The sequence below is a fragment of the Brachypodium distachyon genome, chromosome 1 (assembly GCF_000005505.3).
Source record: "Brachypodium distachyon strain Bd21 chromosome 1, Brachypodium_distachyon_v3.0, whole genome shotgun sequence".
Lineage (NCBI taxonomy): Eukaryota > Viridiplantae > Streptophyta > Magnoliopsida > Poales > Poaceae > Brachypodium > Brachypodium distachyon.
The window spans coordinates 74,376,448-74,389,854 of NC_016131.3; the positions used below are offsets into that span (position 1 = coordinate 74,376,448).

The 13,407-nt window shown below is 45.7% G+C and overlaps 4 protein-coding genes across 4 annotated transcripts in view; all 4 read right to left on the reverse strand.

The window, feature by feature from the left end:
- Positions 1-373: 373 nt before the first annotated feature.
- On the reverse strand, positions 374-1,378 carry LOC100835773 (cyclin-dependent protein kinase inhibitor EL2). Its single transcript, XM_003558963.4, has one exon. The coding sequence runs from the start codon at positions 976-978 to the stop codon at positions 601-603; it is 378 nt and encodes a 125-aa protein (XP_003559011.1). The 5' UTR covers positions 979-1,378; the 3' UTR covers positions 374-600.
- Positions 1,379-1,570: 192 nt separating this feature from the next.
- Positions 1,571-2,653, reverse strand: LOC100831922 (UPF0548 protein At2g17695). Its single transcript, XM_003562168.4, has 2 exons — positions 2,234-2,653; positions 1,571-2,154 (listed from the first exon to the last, which is right to left on the reverse strand). The coding sequence occupies exons 1-2, from the start codon at positions 2,479-2,481 to the stop codon at positions 1,722-1,724; spliced, it is 681 nt and encodes a 226-aa protein (XP_003562216.1). The 5' UTR covers positions 2,482-2,653; the 3' UTR covers positions 1,571-1,721.
- Positions 2,654-2,816: 163 nt separating this feature from the next.
- On the reverse strand, positions 2,817-7,394 carry LOC100832218. Its single transcript, XM_010231029.3, has 7 exons — positions 6,528-7,394; positions 5,376-5,494; positions 4,352-4,957; positions 3,960-4,269; positions 3,616-3,781; positions 3,427-3,517; positions 2,817-3,315 (listed from the first exon to the last, which is right to left on the reverse strand). Exons 1-7 carry the CDS (start codon positions 7,131-7,133, stop codon positions 3,198-3,200), a joined length of 2,016 nt encoding a protein of 671 aa, XP_010229331.2. The 5' UTR covers positions 7,134-7,394; the 3' UTR covers positions 2,817-3,197.
- Positions 7,395-9,691: 2,297 nt separating this feature from the next.
- The window catches only part of LOC100836078 (signal peptide peptidase 2), a 4,898-nt gene continuing 1,182 nt past the window's right edge, over positions 9,692-13,407 (reverse strand). Inside the window, exons 5-11 of the mRNA XM_003558964.4 lie at positions 12,755-12,882; positions 12,565-12,615; positions 11,929-12,015; positions 11,760-11,829; positions 10,740-10,876; positions 10,552-10,629; positions 9,692-10,191 (exon numbers count right to left, since the gene is read on the reverse strand). Of these exons, the coding sequence (XP_003559012.1) occupies positions 10,102-10,191; positions 10,552-10,629; positions 10,740-10,876; positions 11,760-11,829; positions 11,929-12,015; positions 12,565-12,615; positions 12,755-12,882 (641 nt within the window). The 3' untranslated portion in view covers positions 9,692-10,101. The remainder of the gene's footprint in view (positions 10,192-10,551; positions 10,630-10,739; positions 10,877-11,759; positions 11,830-11,928; positions 12,016-12,564; positions 12,616-12,754; positions 12,883-13,407) is intronic.

Sequence of the window (13,407 nt, forward strand, 5' to 3'; positions counted from 1 at the left end):
TTAGCTGACTGCTAGCTTCGTGGAAGCCAGGTATGTGTAGAAAATTTCAAAAATTGGGGAAACATTGGGCCGGCCATATATGGAAGGGATTATTGTAGCCTCCAGGTCCATCGTCCATGTATTATTGCAGGATAAAAGAAATCTGTCACATTTGGAAAGGAAGTGTAAAAAAGGTTTGAAAAGAAGTGCATGGAATCTGTTCTTTCCATGCGGGACCTTTATCTTATCTGCGCAATTGATTATGATCTCAAAATCTTGCAAGATTAGATTGTCTCCCCCTGTGTTGCCCCCTCAAAAAGAAAACATAATTTTTTTTTAAAAAAACTTCACATTGGCATCCTCTTTTTGAAAAGGACAGCGGGAACTCATTTCGTAGTAGGAGTAACAGATTAAGGCGGACATAAACAATCTTACAATAATCATAACTCATCGATGGATGGATCATTACAGAGGCTGCCCTGCGTGTGTGTGTGTAAGCAACAGTGGGCAGGGTTACAGCTGATTAGTAATTTTACACCTATAATGCATCCACACCACACAAGTAGTAGTCTTTAGCTAAGCAGTATCACTGATTATCAATTACACGGAGTAGCACTTGATTTAAGCTTTAGCAGCTCGACGGCTGCTGCTACCGGACACCGGCGGATCGGCGAGCTTGCCCTGCTTGGAGGGGGCGGGTGGCGCGGGGCGGAAGATGCGGTCGAGCTCGTCGTAGCGGACGCTGATAACGGCGGCGACGTCGAAGAGGCGCTTCCGGCACGCGGCGGGCTGCGGGCGCGGCTTCCTCGGCGCCGGCGGGCAGGCGGCGGTGCCAGTGCCAGTACCGAGGTAGCTGCTGCTGATCCCCGCGCCCGTCGGCGTCCGGCAGCTGTAGTATTCGTCTTCGTCTGCCGCTGCTGTTGCTCCGGGAAGGACGCGGGGCGAGTAGAGCTGCGGCGCGGCGGACCAGGGGCGGTAGAACTCGGGCGAGGCGGACATGGCAGGCTTTCTTTCTTTATATGTGGATGATCGCTGGAGGCCAGAAGGAGAAGTAGAGAGGAGACGGGGGAATATGTGGAAATTTAAGGGTGGCTGTGTATATGTAGGAGGATGAAGAAGGGGCGGTGTGTTCTGTGTGTGTTGGTGTGAAATGAAATGGAGAAGACGAAGAGGCGTGCTGAGGAAGGAAACCGACGGAAGGAAGGAAGGAGACGGGAAATCGGCTTCTCTCGTTTTTCTACTTCAATTTTCTTCTCGTGTCCTGTCCAGTGTCCAGCTGGAAGGATAGGCTTCGGTGGCAAGGAAGAATTGGGGGATTGAATTCGATGACCCATGGCCTTGGATCCCCGTCGATTTCTTCCAGGGAGGGAAAATCAAATCGTGGGCATAGGATCCCGAATCGCAATCAGCAGTTTGAATGAATACGCTGTGGTGTGCTTGCCTCGGATCCGCGTTGCAGTTGTGGCAGTCAGTCAGTCAGTGCGTGCTTGACGACCAAGGAAGGGAAGGCGACGTGTCGAGTTTATCTATCTAGTACTATCTGGTCTCACTGCGCAATACCGACCGACTGTCTCGCTGACTCTGACCACAATGAGATACTCCAGCATCGGATGCTGCTAATAATTTATTCAAGAAATCATAAATAAAAAGACAAACAATTCTACTACTGACACCCGCTCTCAGCTTATGGGAAGCAATTCGAGCTTGAGCCAGACGGCATGAATCATGAATGCCTCTCCATCTCATTGCGGCGGCGAGCTCGAGAAGGAGTCTGAGCAGCTCCCGCCGGCGGCGACGTGTCTGCGGAGCGCCTTGCCGGACTCCCGCGCGAACTGCCGCTGTCTGAACTGCACGTAGGGGTAGCAGAGAGCCGACAGGACGTGCGCCGGCTTGGAGAAGGACAGCACCTCGTACCACACCCGCGACTCCTCGTCTAACTCCACAGAGAACCGCTCTTCCCCCGCCAGCAGATGCCCTTGCAGGGTGCCGCTGCCGAACGCCAGCACGCCATTGCCTTTCGCGCCCGAGGAGGAGGAGGAGAAGCCGCCGTCGACGTAGGCGATCTGGAGCGGGAACATGACCCAGGGAATCACCTCCTTGTAGCAGATGCAGAACCTCGTGCCGGCCTTCACCGGCGTGCCCGGCTCCACGCTCGCCCACCCCAGCGCCAAGTGCCTTTTTTTTTTCAGCGGAATAACATCAAACAGTTGGCGGGCTTATGAAGGAAGGGTGAATTGCTTGCTTGGTTGCTTACTTCCAGGAGAGGAGGCCCGACTTGGCCCGGCGGAAGGCGTCGGCGCCGGAGCCGACCAGGACGCGCGAGCGGTTGACGGAGAAGCCGCGGTCGGCGAGCGCCCTGTCTGTCAATAGTGCATCAGGGGCAGAGGAGGCGCCGTGGAGATCCGCGTCGTAGTTGAAGCCGCCGGCGGACGCGAGGCAGGATTTCTGTTGGTCCGGCGAGGGCCGGCTCAGGCTCAGGAACAGGCCTCCCCACCACGCCATTAACGGATCCTTCCTTCTTCACAATACGTGTGTGAGGCTGAGGCGGCGGGTGCAGAGGTGAGAGCAGCGGTGGCCTCTCAGTGTCAGTCAGAGGTAGGTGGTGATAACCGCAGCCTCTCTGAGGCTCTGCAGAGTCGGGAGAGGCCCATGAATAGAGCTTGCACACGGCCCGGGTCGATCCAATCGAAGCCCTCCAACTTCGAACACAGTGTCCCCTTTCAATCCACAAAGGGTTCGCTCAACAAAAAAAAAACTCAACAAAGGTTAAAAAAGGAAATGCACAGACACGCAATGTGTGTGCAATGCATACTGATACAGCCGGACAAGTCAGCCAGTTGCTTGAAAATATATTTCTGTTATTTTCTTCAGTGACAGTCGGACGAACATTCAGAGATACAGAATAAAAGGAAAATGCAGAACTAATACTGCCTGTGAGTCATCTTATTGCAAATTACTCCTACACGGCTACTACTGGATTAAGCTGACACACATTAGCATGGTGTTGTTGTTGGTGGAGGAGGAGGCTATTACCGTAGAGACAGATACAATTGGAGAACTAACAGTGGGTTTCATGAACCAACCTACTATCCCTAGTATGCAAATGAAACTTCTGCTCTCGGAACTGAAATCCTCCAGTCAAACTAACCAGTGTCACCTGCCCTGACTCTTCTAGCGGCAGCAGACAGCTCCCCCTGCTTGGTTTTAGGGCCCTGTTGTTACATTATGCAGTAAGCTCGGACTACCTCGACGATGGGCGCGCGGCACAGCGGGCATCTGCCCACGCCGTGGAGAAGCTCCCTCGCGCACTTTGAGCAGGTGCACATGTGCCCACACCTGAGACCAAGGTGGCAAAGTGTCAAGAATCCATCATGTCACAACAATATGTGTTTGTGTTTCTCAAAAATGTCTTTTAAAAATGCGTCTTCTCTGAAGATAAGCAAAAACCTGTAAAGAAGCGAGTCGATTTGTTTGTCGCAGCACACGCAGCAGGTTCCTTTCCTTGCTAGCTTCCATTGCGATCCATCCTCATCTTCGGCTGAGAATTCAGAGATCTTCTGTCAGACACAGCGAACTATATATATGCTAGCACAATAGAGGCCAGGAGGACCCCAGGAAGGAGAGTAACCAACCGACCTTGACTGGATACAGAGCGGTTCAGAGCAGCAGAGACCTCTTGCTTGATGGACCTCTGCAGCTCTACCTGCATCTCCATGCACGCTTCCAGCATCTGCTGCATGCCGACCATCCCTCGCTGGAGCCCTGTCAGGTCGTCTCGCAGGACATGGATGGCATCCCACTCCTGCACCAAAACAGATATCTTTCTTTCAGCAAACACCAGATAACAGATCTCAGCAGGGACCTGAAAAAACAGTACTACTAGAACTACCAACAGGTAACAGGTGACCATCCAACGAATGAATAGCATGAACTGCCGATCACAACAGAGCTCTAAAACTTCCAACGAAGAGGAGACTCACAAATTCAGGCTGATGCATGTTCTGTTGGCTCCAGTTATGATGAGGCAGCTGGAGTTGCCAATGCCGCTGCTGTGGGAGAAGTGTTTGGCCTGACGATGTAATCGGAGGATGGGGAGCGGTGTCATGCTCGGCCTGATTCGGTTCACTTGTCCCATGCTCAGCATGATCTTCGTTCAGTAAACCGATGGTTGGTATCTGAATTCCATATTCCCAGTCAGGAGGATCAAGCTCTTGTCTTCGAGCATATGATTGTATCAGCTGGTCCAGGCTTTCACGGAAGCCGCTACTAAGAAGATTAGAGACGCTACGCCTGCAAAATATAAACTGCTAACGTATGATTCAACAAAGGGCTGGGAATGTACTGCATTTTATGATTTATTTTAAACAATTACCTGCTTAAGAGTTCTCTGAGCTCTACTCCATAGACATCGCCGTCCGGAGGACTGAACCTATTAATGTGTGGGCTAGGAGAGACACTTGGATCTGATTGCCATTGTGGTTCACCTTCTTGAGAATCAATAACATGCCATTCCTCATCTCCATGAAGGAAGGAACCCTCTTCCTCACTACCAGATATCTCCCTTGACCATCGTAAATCAGTTGGCTGTCCATAAGTTTCATCATCTTGTCGCACGCTGTTGTTAGACGGGTTAGAAGAGGATGAACCAGATTGCTCACTGCCCTGTCCCGAGGACCCTGAGTCTGAGTACTCTTCGTATCCGTGCATGTGTTCTTGATCAAAATCATCTTGCAAAGCATCATTACTATTTGATACAGTGCTCTCGAGGTCGACAGATTGAGCTTCTTCCCTTGATTGAAATGTCTGGATCTCGTGATTGCGAGTAGCATTCTCCAGGTGAAGATTATTGTCAAGGAAGACCTGATGAGTAAAATTATGATTCTCACTATTGGCATAACTGTTTTGAGCATCCATTGGCCCAAAATGGTTAGCGGCTTGATCATGGGTGATATTTTCTGTTCTAGAGCGAACTTCTTCCCTAGTCAAGAACAATATATTGTCAGCATGCAGAAAGTTAATCTATATGCTTCTCGATGATGCTGGAAATGAAAGCTAGTATGTATGAAGAAGTTTCTTCTTTGTGGGGATTATGATGGAGGAATTGTGTATTTTCAAAGAAACTGCTAGAAAATATGTTCATTTGGCAATTTGACCATAGTTGATGATTATTCCTACGGCATAATGCTGAAGCTACAAATGATAGCCACAATTCCCTATCAATAATATCATCCTATCACCGATGGTAGCTACACATGCCCGTGAGACACAACGCGTGGCTAATAGAGTTAAGAGGCAGTAACAGGCTAGGCTCACCGTCCACCAAATGCAAGTTCCAACCTGTGACTGCCAAGATGAACAACAGTAGAGGAGATCATACTAGGCAAAGGAGGCCCTACCTCAATCTAGCGACAGGGCGACTCTGTCTAAGCTGTCCCAATTCTCTGGTTGCCGTCGAAAGTGGCCAGTCGTCGTGCATATGCCTTTCACTGCGAACGAAACTACCTCGGAGAAAGGACTGGAAACAATAACTATCAATCCAATGAAACAAAATATGGTGTTATCAATTAATTATGAAAACAAAAACTTACCACTAACACTTAAAATGGTTTATTTACTCTAGTAGAAAACAAGTTTAGACAGGGCTATTCAGAAATTTTGACTTCATTGGCAGTGTAGCTATTAGCTAATGCCATTCCTCAAAAGGATGTACTGAAAAATACGCAGATCAACATCATGAAATTTTCTAATCAGCAGACAGCTTCATACAAGTCTAACAAGAAATTTTGGTGGTGATTATAGCCAACGGTGTTCTTCAGAAAGGTCAAGTGAAATGACACAACATACTCTTATTACTTTGGCTCTCAGTGCACATGATCCAATACAAAAAGCTACTTGTTACACAACAAAGTGCTTCTAATTTTACAGATTAGAGATGGCAAACGAAGACTTGTACTTTACAAACTGCATACTCTTGTTACTTTGGCTCTCAGTGCACATGATCCAATACAAAAAGCTACTTGTTAGTTGTTACTTTGTTAGGCAGGCAGCAAATAGAGCACAATGCCCAACTTCCTGGCTAAAGGCTTCCACTCATGTTTCCACAGTGAGAACTTTAGGCACCATAGGCATGAAGCAAGTACAGGTGGGGATTTGGTCAGAAAGATGCCCTGGCAAAACTTTTCAGCTGTTACCAGGTACAACAGCAATGTGCAGGCTGCAGAGAAGAGGACCTAGTCCAAAACGATCTTGGTACATGGCAATAGTAAAACATAAACTAATTTCCTAAAATGTATAAGAACAAAATACTCTTTCTTCTAACACTCCACTTGATACACCTGCTTGCAGAGTTGCAATTGCAGCAAGCTAGACAGGACAGATTATCCAAGCACGGCATTCAATTCGTCGACCAAAAAGAAAAAACATCAACTCAACTATTGATTGTTTCGTACTGAGTACCAATAGTTAACAATGCAGAAGAGAATACATTTGCCAAAATATTGTTTTCAAATGAATTTTGGGGACAAATGCAAAGGATTTTGGGTTTGGACCTGGATGCGGCCGCGGTGAGCGAAGGCAGAGACGGCACGGTGATCGGAGAGGCCCCGGAGCTCGTGCTGCCGCTCCACGGCCATGCGTCTCACGACGTCATCGTCGTCGTCGTCGTCCGCGCGCGCTCGATGCCGGTCGCCGTCGCCGACGCCGAGGCTGGCCATGCGGACGCGCTCCCGCACGGAGCGCACGCGCGCGCGCTCCGTCTCGCCCAGCCACTCCTCGCCTCCGCCGCCGCGAGGGGAGCTCTGCGTCTGCGTCTGCGTCAAGGGGGCCGCCGCCGCCGTCGTCAGCTCCCTCGCGATCCGCCGCACTCTCGCGCGCTCCGGAGACCGCGCGCTGCGCCTCCCGTCTCCGCGGCCGCCGTCATCATCTCCGTCCTCGGCGGAAGAGCGGAGGAAGGAGGAGGCGTCGAGCATGGTGGAGACGGCGTGGAGGCGCGCGAGGGCGAGGAGCTCGGAGTCGCGGTCGCGGCGGAGGCCGAGGTCGAGCTCGCAGGCCTGGCGGCGGCGCGCGGCCCACTGGCGCTGGGCGGCGATGATCCTGGACGCGGACGACGTCTCGCCGGAGCGAGCCCTGCTGCTCTTGGCGCGGAGGTCCTCCATCGCGGAGACGAAGGGCAGGTGCTCGACGGAATGCGCCCCGGCGCAGCGGCGGCCTAGGGCGGGTATAAGTAGAGCCGGAGGAGGATGAGGGGGCGAGGAGGAGGCGGAGTTCTTGGCATTTCCCGGCGCGGGAGCAGAGGAGGAGGAAGAGGAGGAGTTCGTGGAATCCCGCGCGCGCGAGAGAGCAGAGGAGGAAGCAAAGCAAAGCAAATCCCGGAGAGGGGAGGAAGCGAAGCAAATCCCGAGGCTGGCACTGGCAGGCCACTGGTGGAGGAAGAAGGGGTATATGGCGCTAGAGCAAGTTAAATTTATTTAAAGGTGAAAATTGATAATTCTGACCATTTTTAAAAGTAAAAATGAATCTCCACCGAAACTTGTCATTTTTTTTTCTCACAACCCGTCGATTTGGCATAAATGTTAGCGGGTGATGTTTCATCAGATCGTTTTTTTTGTTGGCTAATGCATGAAGCTTGACATGGTATCAGAGTCAAAGTTTCATGCACCGAACCAGTTCACCCAAAAGTTCAAACTGATGAAAAATGAGGACAGGCCTAAACGTGGACCAATTTGTATGCAAGAATTGGTAGGGCATAAATTTGCGTAAACCAAACATATTTCCAATTTTCACACTAAAAGAGTGACACCTTGGTTTTGACTTCAGTTATTTAAAAAAAAACTTAACCATATATACTGATGGAAATATCAACAGCTAACTAAGATGCTTTCCTAGCGATTAGACCAAGCATGCCTAAAGGACGAAAGTCTTTTCTTTGGAGAACACATAAACGACGACAAAGTTGTTTAGCTGAAAAGTATGCTCGATTTTTTAGGCCATGTGTAGTAGTACATGGTCGTTAAGAAGCATTAGGTGCTTAAATTGCAAAGCTGAGGCCGGTGCTCCACAATTTGCTTCAATTTGGTGCTTTAGTGTATATATGTGACTGAGTACTGGCACGGACATATATACTGTATCAGTTGGTCGAAATATTTAAGGACTTGCATGCATACCAATCATAAGCATTTGGACATGGTATATATATAACTTTTACTTACACCTTGCTTCAATTTGGTGCTTGAGCTAATTACATTATCGATCGGCTGCCTATTCATAAGTTCTTCCTTTGAATTTTTATTAATTAAAGATGGCTCCCTGCTAAACTACCTGCTTATATACATACTTGTCGATACTGATCGACACATGTTGGCGTGTGATTTGTCTTCTTCGTTCTGTGCACGTTGATCTATATATAATTGTCAACTTTGATCGATGGATGGATGCAGACGAGATGGATACACGTACTGCCGTGCATGTGATGTGCTAGCAATAGCTTGTCGGCATGATTGCATGGGAGGCATGCATGCATGCACCATGTAGAGTACAGTAGTACAGTACACAGTACGTACATTGCTTGCTTCTCATATGTGTTGCATCATATATCTCTATCCCCCTTGTCGCCTACGTACACACGTACTACTATGATAACAAATGGCCCAAATAATTCTTCTGTGACTCGGATTTGTCTATAGATGTCCGGACGGAGGAAATAGCATTGTTTCAGGAACGATCGTGATAGCGGTAGCTAGCTTGCAAGCCCTAGCAGCCAAATCAGCGAGTGATCGATCTCGAGATCTCTAGTCGTCGTTGCCTAGCTCCTTGTTGCTTACTGCCAATTGCCGGATTCCTGGACATCACATATCGATCTCGATGTAAGATCTATATATATAGATATATAAAGCGGCCATGCATATGGTTCGTGTGCTACATGATCATTGACGTTAGACATGCATGCCCCTAATTGAGAATTTTGGAGATCTTTCTGGAGGGTCGGCCTTATAATTTGATTTAACTGTAGCACCTGCATTTTTCTGGAGTTCCTGTAGGGATATTCAGCATGCATCAGGACGTTCAACACTTGTGTTTTTTAAAATTCTGGGGATCAAAGAAGCCGCCATTGAGCAGGAGGGGACAGATCCATAGGAAGAAAGAAGGAAAGTCGGCCATAGGAGGAGGAAGGGAAGGAACGCTGTCCCCCTGGCCACCTTACAATGCATGCATGCTCTATGATTTCAGGATATTTATCAGCCCAAGGTTTCACAGGTCTCGAGAAGAGATCGCCAAATCAATCATCATAATGCAAATCCGATCTTTCTAATGCAATGATTCACCACCACTGCCTATTGCATGCCCTTAATTACTTGGTTGCAGTTTTCTATGCCGCAGTTATATATTTTCACTGCAAATAGTGTACTCTAGCCATGGGAGAACAGTACATTAACTTTGCTTGGCCTGTGTAAAGTGAGGTTTTAGTGATCCAAGAGGTATGTTAGATCATGGAGATGAAAAGAATTGCTTCTGCTTCTGCTTCTGGACCACCTATACATATTAGAGGGGACATGATTGAACATCAGCTACATATACGTAATCCTAAGTACCAGTAATCTTATCTACTGAATAATATTTATTTACTCCCAGCTCTGAGTCTAGTATTCTAGCCTCTGTTCAAAATCGTGGAAAAAAGCGCAGTCGTGTCCTCGGATATCATGTGAGATATACCCTACTCAGCATGCATAACATCTTGTCATGCTAATTAAGGGTTCCAGGTAAAATAGATCACGGAATACAGCATGTGTGCGTTCACAGAATCACAGTACAGTAATGGTGAGCGAAATCTGAAAACAAAAAGGTTGGGTGGCAGATGGTAAAGTCATGTCACTGAACTGAACTGAATTCTGTTGCAAGTCTCTTAGCATATGTATCCCTTTTCCCTCTTCGATCTACTACGCGCACCATACCAAATTGTAATAATTTTCGAAACAAAAAAAGGGTTGTTCTATAATGTGAGTTGTTTCTCAGTTCTCAAGGAAACCGGTGTTCGGAAGGTCATCCAGCCTATTTAGCTGCCGACTTTGCCTGAAATTCCTGCCTTGTTTCCTCTTCTCCTAAAAGGACCTGAGCGCAGCTACAGGGTTAGTCCACCTTTTTGCTCTGATTGGGTTCTTCATCTTCTTCCTCGCCAGCTTCCTGCTCTTCAGGCTGGGACTCTGTGAACTCCAGTAGCTGGCATTGTAAAGTAGTTAAAAAAAACTTGCATTGCACCAGTTTCTTATAGCCACGATAAAATAGGAAATGAACAAATTGGTGATGGCACCATGGAATCTCATCACAGCAAAGGAACAAGCCGGTAACTGGTATGGAAATTCTTTAGTGCAAGACAGCAAGCCATGTGTAGTCTGGACTTGCTGGGTATAGTTTTTTCTTTAAAAATTGCCAATAGTGTTTTTTTCCTCATGGCTAACCGTAGGAATGCCACAAGCATGATCCAGCTTGTCAATTATGATCTCATTCCAGGACTAGTTAACTTCAGATCCAGAATACTGGAATCAAACTGGAGGAAATACCATGGTCTAATAAACTTACTGGCTTTACTTCTCCATTCCACAAAGAGTGAACAGCGACAAAACCAGTCACGCCTGGAACGATGTATAACAGAGCAGGCTGCATATGAAAAAAAAAACAGAAGATGAGGAAAAAACAGGTTTAGTATTTCAGAGATCCACAGACATTGAGAGCACAAGATGACAAGAAACGATAGTAACAGAACTAACCTGTGCAGCTTGAAACCAGTTCATCACAACTATGGTTACTGTCAAACCAGCAGTATATCCCAAAAATGCACTATTGAAGTAACGGTTCTTAATCCCTCTCGAGACATCAAAACGCAGGGCAAGTGCGACAAATATACCTGGAATCAGAATTAGAAATATAAATTACCATGTATGTGGAAACATGGGAGCTTTGCATGCTTTTCTATCTTGATTGAATGATGCAAAACTGCTTTGGAAAAAACAATCGGTTCCCATAAAAAACTTTTCCTGCTTTAGTTCTACTAAACAGTAAACACAAAAGAGGGTAAATATGGCTCAATGGATCATATCAACCAAACTAATCCATGGGAGACGACGATGCCTCAATTGCCAGAGCATCACTGCTGAACACTTTATTCCATTTAATTACTATAATTCTAAAAACCAAGTATTCATTGTAGAACGAAAGCATACATCCCCACTTTAAATAGTAGTTCAAGCTAATTTTGTTGGCTCCATCTGGACAACAATACCAGAAGTCAGATTCAGAAATGCAGTTTTACAAGCAACTGGAAGTAGTTGAAATCATAAATACTTTCTAGCATTAGTATCTACTGTCCTGGTACCAGGACTGGAACATACTAGTTGGATCGACAATGACCCAAGAGTTCAAGTGTGCCTTCAATCACACGTCTTAATAGTAGATTTGTTTGCAACTGGATCCAGTCATGTGGTGGCCGTGGCATTACAACAACAGCCTAGTATATTGTCACCAAAGTCTGAACATGTACATGTTGTATTCCTGTTTCCAAAAAACTCTAAATCTCCAATCCAGCTCTAATGATACAGCATGTTTCTTTTCTAAACTACAGCCTTTAGATCAACAGCTACAAGAACTTAATGCAGTTTTTTTTAACAAAAATGACGGACTAGCAGCCTTTATATCACTAGTTCGAACAAAGTTGTCACTCAGATGTAGCTTGCATGATTAGAATATCACTAGAATCTGAGACAAAACTAGCCCACTTTTTTTTCACTAACCAGGTATGACAATGTCACCAAGTCCAAGCATCGAGAATGGGCGTGCAGCATCCGCAGTTGGAAACAGAAGCTGCAAAAAAGAAGAAGGTGGAAATGGATCGATTAGACTATTTGAAATGGAGCAAAATGTATTGGGTAAAAGGGCAATTCACTGTGACAGAACACTAACCTTTATTGGAGCATCAAATGATTTAGCAACACTGACCATAACTGGAGTGAAGAACACCCAGAAAATGTCGTACACAAAAAGTCCAGCCTGAAATGGCAAAAGGGAATTAAGCGACCATTCTCCCCGTTCAAATACAGTTAAAGTAATCAAAGACTGAAAGTTGATTCTATATTGCAGACAAATTATGAAAACAAGAAAATGATCTGCAATGCATTTCTTGAGCTACTAGAAATGTATTCTAAAATGTATTAACTATTAAAAGAAGGACACAGTACCATGATAAGCCTAATCACTAGTGTAAATTATATGATTCCTCAATACAGTACAGCAATCAATACATTGGTTTCCTAGAAATGGCAGACTTCTCTTTCATGACCAAAAGAAAGACAAACAGAAGTGCTAGCGGATCAGACATTTCAAATTGTATTTGAGGTACCTACATGTCATCCTATCTTCTTCTAATTGTATTAATAATACATGTCATGCTCCACATAGTAAGTACTATGATAGCAAAGAGGTGACAAAAACAATGGCATGTGGGTGTCTGAAACAATGGAATGTGTTACAACTTACAAGTACCGCCAGAAAATAAGAATATGTAAAATTCAATTCAGTACAAACTTAGTGAGCCCATACCAAGAGAATACCACCGGTTTTGAATGATCCTAGTGATAGCATCTCAATTCCCTGCAAGGTTACAAATTTTTTTTAAGGTCCTGAGCAATTGAAAACGGGGATGAAAACATATCATGTCTATGAAGGTTTCATGCCATGATTATTTTATCAATGCATATAAACCTCAACTCGGAAGTAGCAGTAAACAAACCTGAATACAGAAAGCAATTCCCAAAACGTTGTTTGCTAGCCAATGCTTCTTCATGGCATACCATACACAAAAGAAAAATCCTGGGATTGAAGCAACAACTTGAGACTTGGTAAACTCCACCGAGAGCGCTGAAATAGGAAGTTAATGAACTTAAATCATCAGTAACACTCAATCTTGTAACGGTAATACCGTGATGTAATATGATCAACCAGAAGCAGTAAAATAACTGCAAATCCTGCAAGATGTATACGGACTCCAGTACACCAAGAAAGATTGTCACAAAAAATGCATATATTTGCATGCCAGTTAATTTTAATAAACAATAGAATCCTCATAAAGTTCACCGTTTACATTTTTTGTGCAAAAGGTAACTTGCCAGACTATAGTACAGAGTTTGCCTGTAGTCCTGTACCCTCTTAAATGAATTGGTCTAACAAAAGCATCAGTGCTTGGTTTTTTTAAGTCCATTCTAGTTATGATTGTTAAATGAATTGGTCTAACAAAAGCATCAGTGCTTGGTTTTTTCAAGTCCATTCTAGTTATGATACGTAATAAATCAGTGTATGGACTCCTGTTCAGCACACTGCAATTCTGAAGTATGGAAAGTTGGCAATGCTAGAGGTGCAACAAATTGGTTCCTCAGGATAGTGATA

What these genes read in the sequence shown, in the direction of transcription:
- LOC100835773 (XM_003558963.4), bottom strand. Translation starts at nt 978, where the DNA reads ATGTCCGCCTCGCCCGAGTTCTACCGCCCCTGGTCCGCCGCGCCGCAG.
- LOC100831922 (XM_003562168.4), bottom strand. Translation starts at nt 2,481, where the DNA reads ATGGCGTGGTGGGGAGGCCTGTTCCTGAGCCTGAGCCGGCCCTCGCCG. An exon ending in TCGGGCCTCCTCTCCTGGAA is followed by an intron (nt 2,155 to 2,233) that starts GTAAGCAACCAA and finishes GAAAAAAAAAAG; the next exon opens with GCACTTGGCGCTGGGGTGGG.
- LOC100832218 (XM_010231029.3), bottom strand. Translation starts at nt 7,133, where the DNA reads ATGGAGGACCTCCGCGCCAAGAGCAGCAGGGCTCGCTCCGGCGAGACG. An exon ending in CTCAGAGAACTCTTAAGCAG is followed by an intron (nt 4,270 to 4,351) that starts GTAATTGTTTAA and finishes TATATTTTGCAG; the next exon opens with GCGTAGCGTCTCTAATCTTC. An exon ending in ACATGCATCAGCCTGAATTT is followed by an intron (nt 3,782 to 3,959) that starts GTGAGTCTCCTC and finishes GTTTTGGTGCAG; the next exon opens with GAGTGGGATGCCATCCATGT.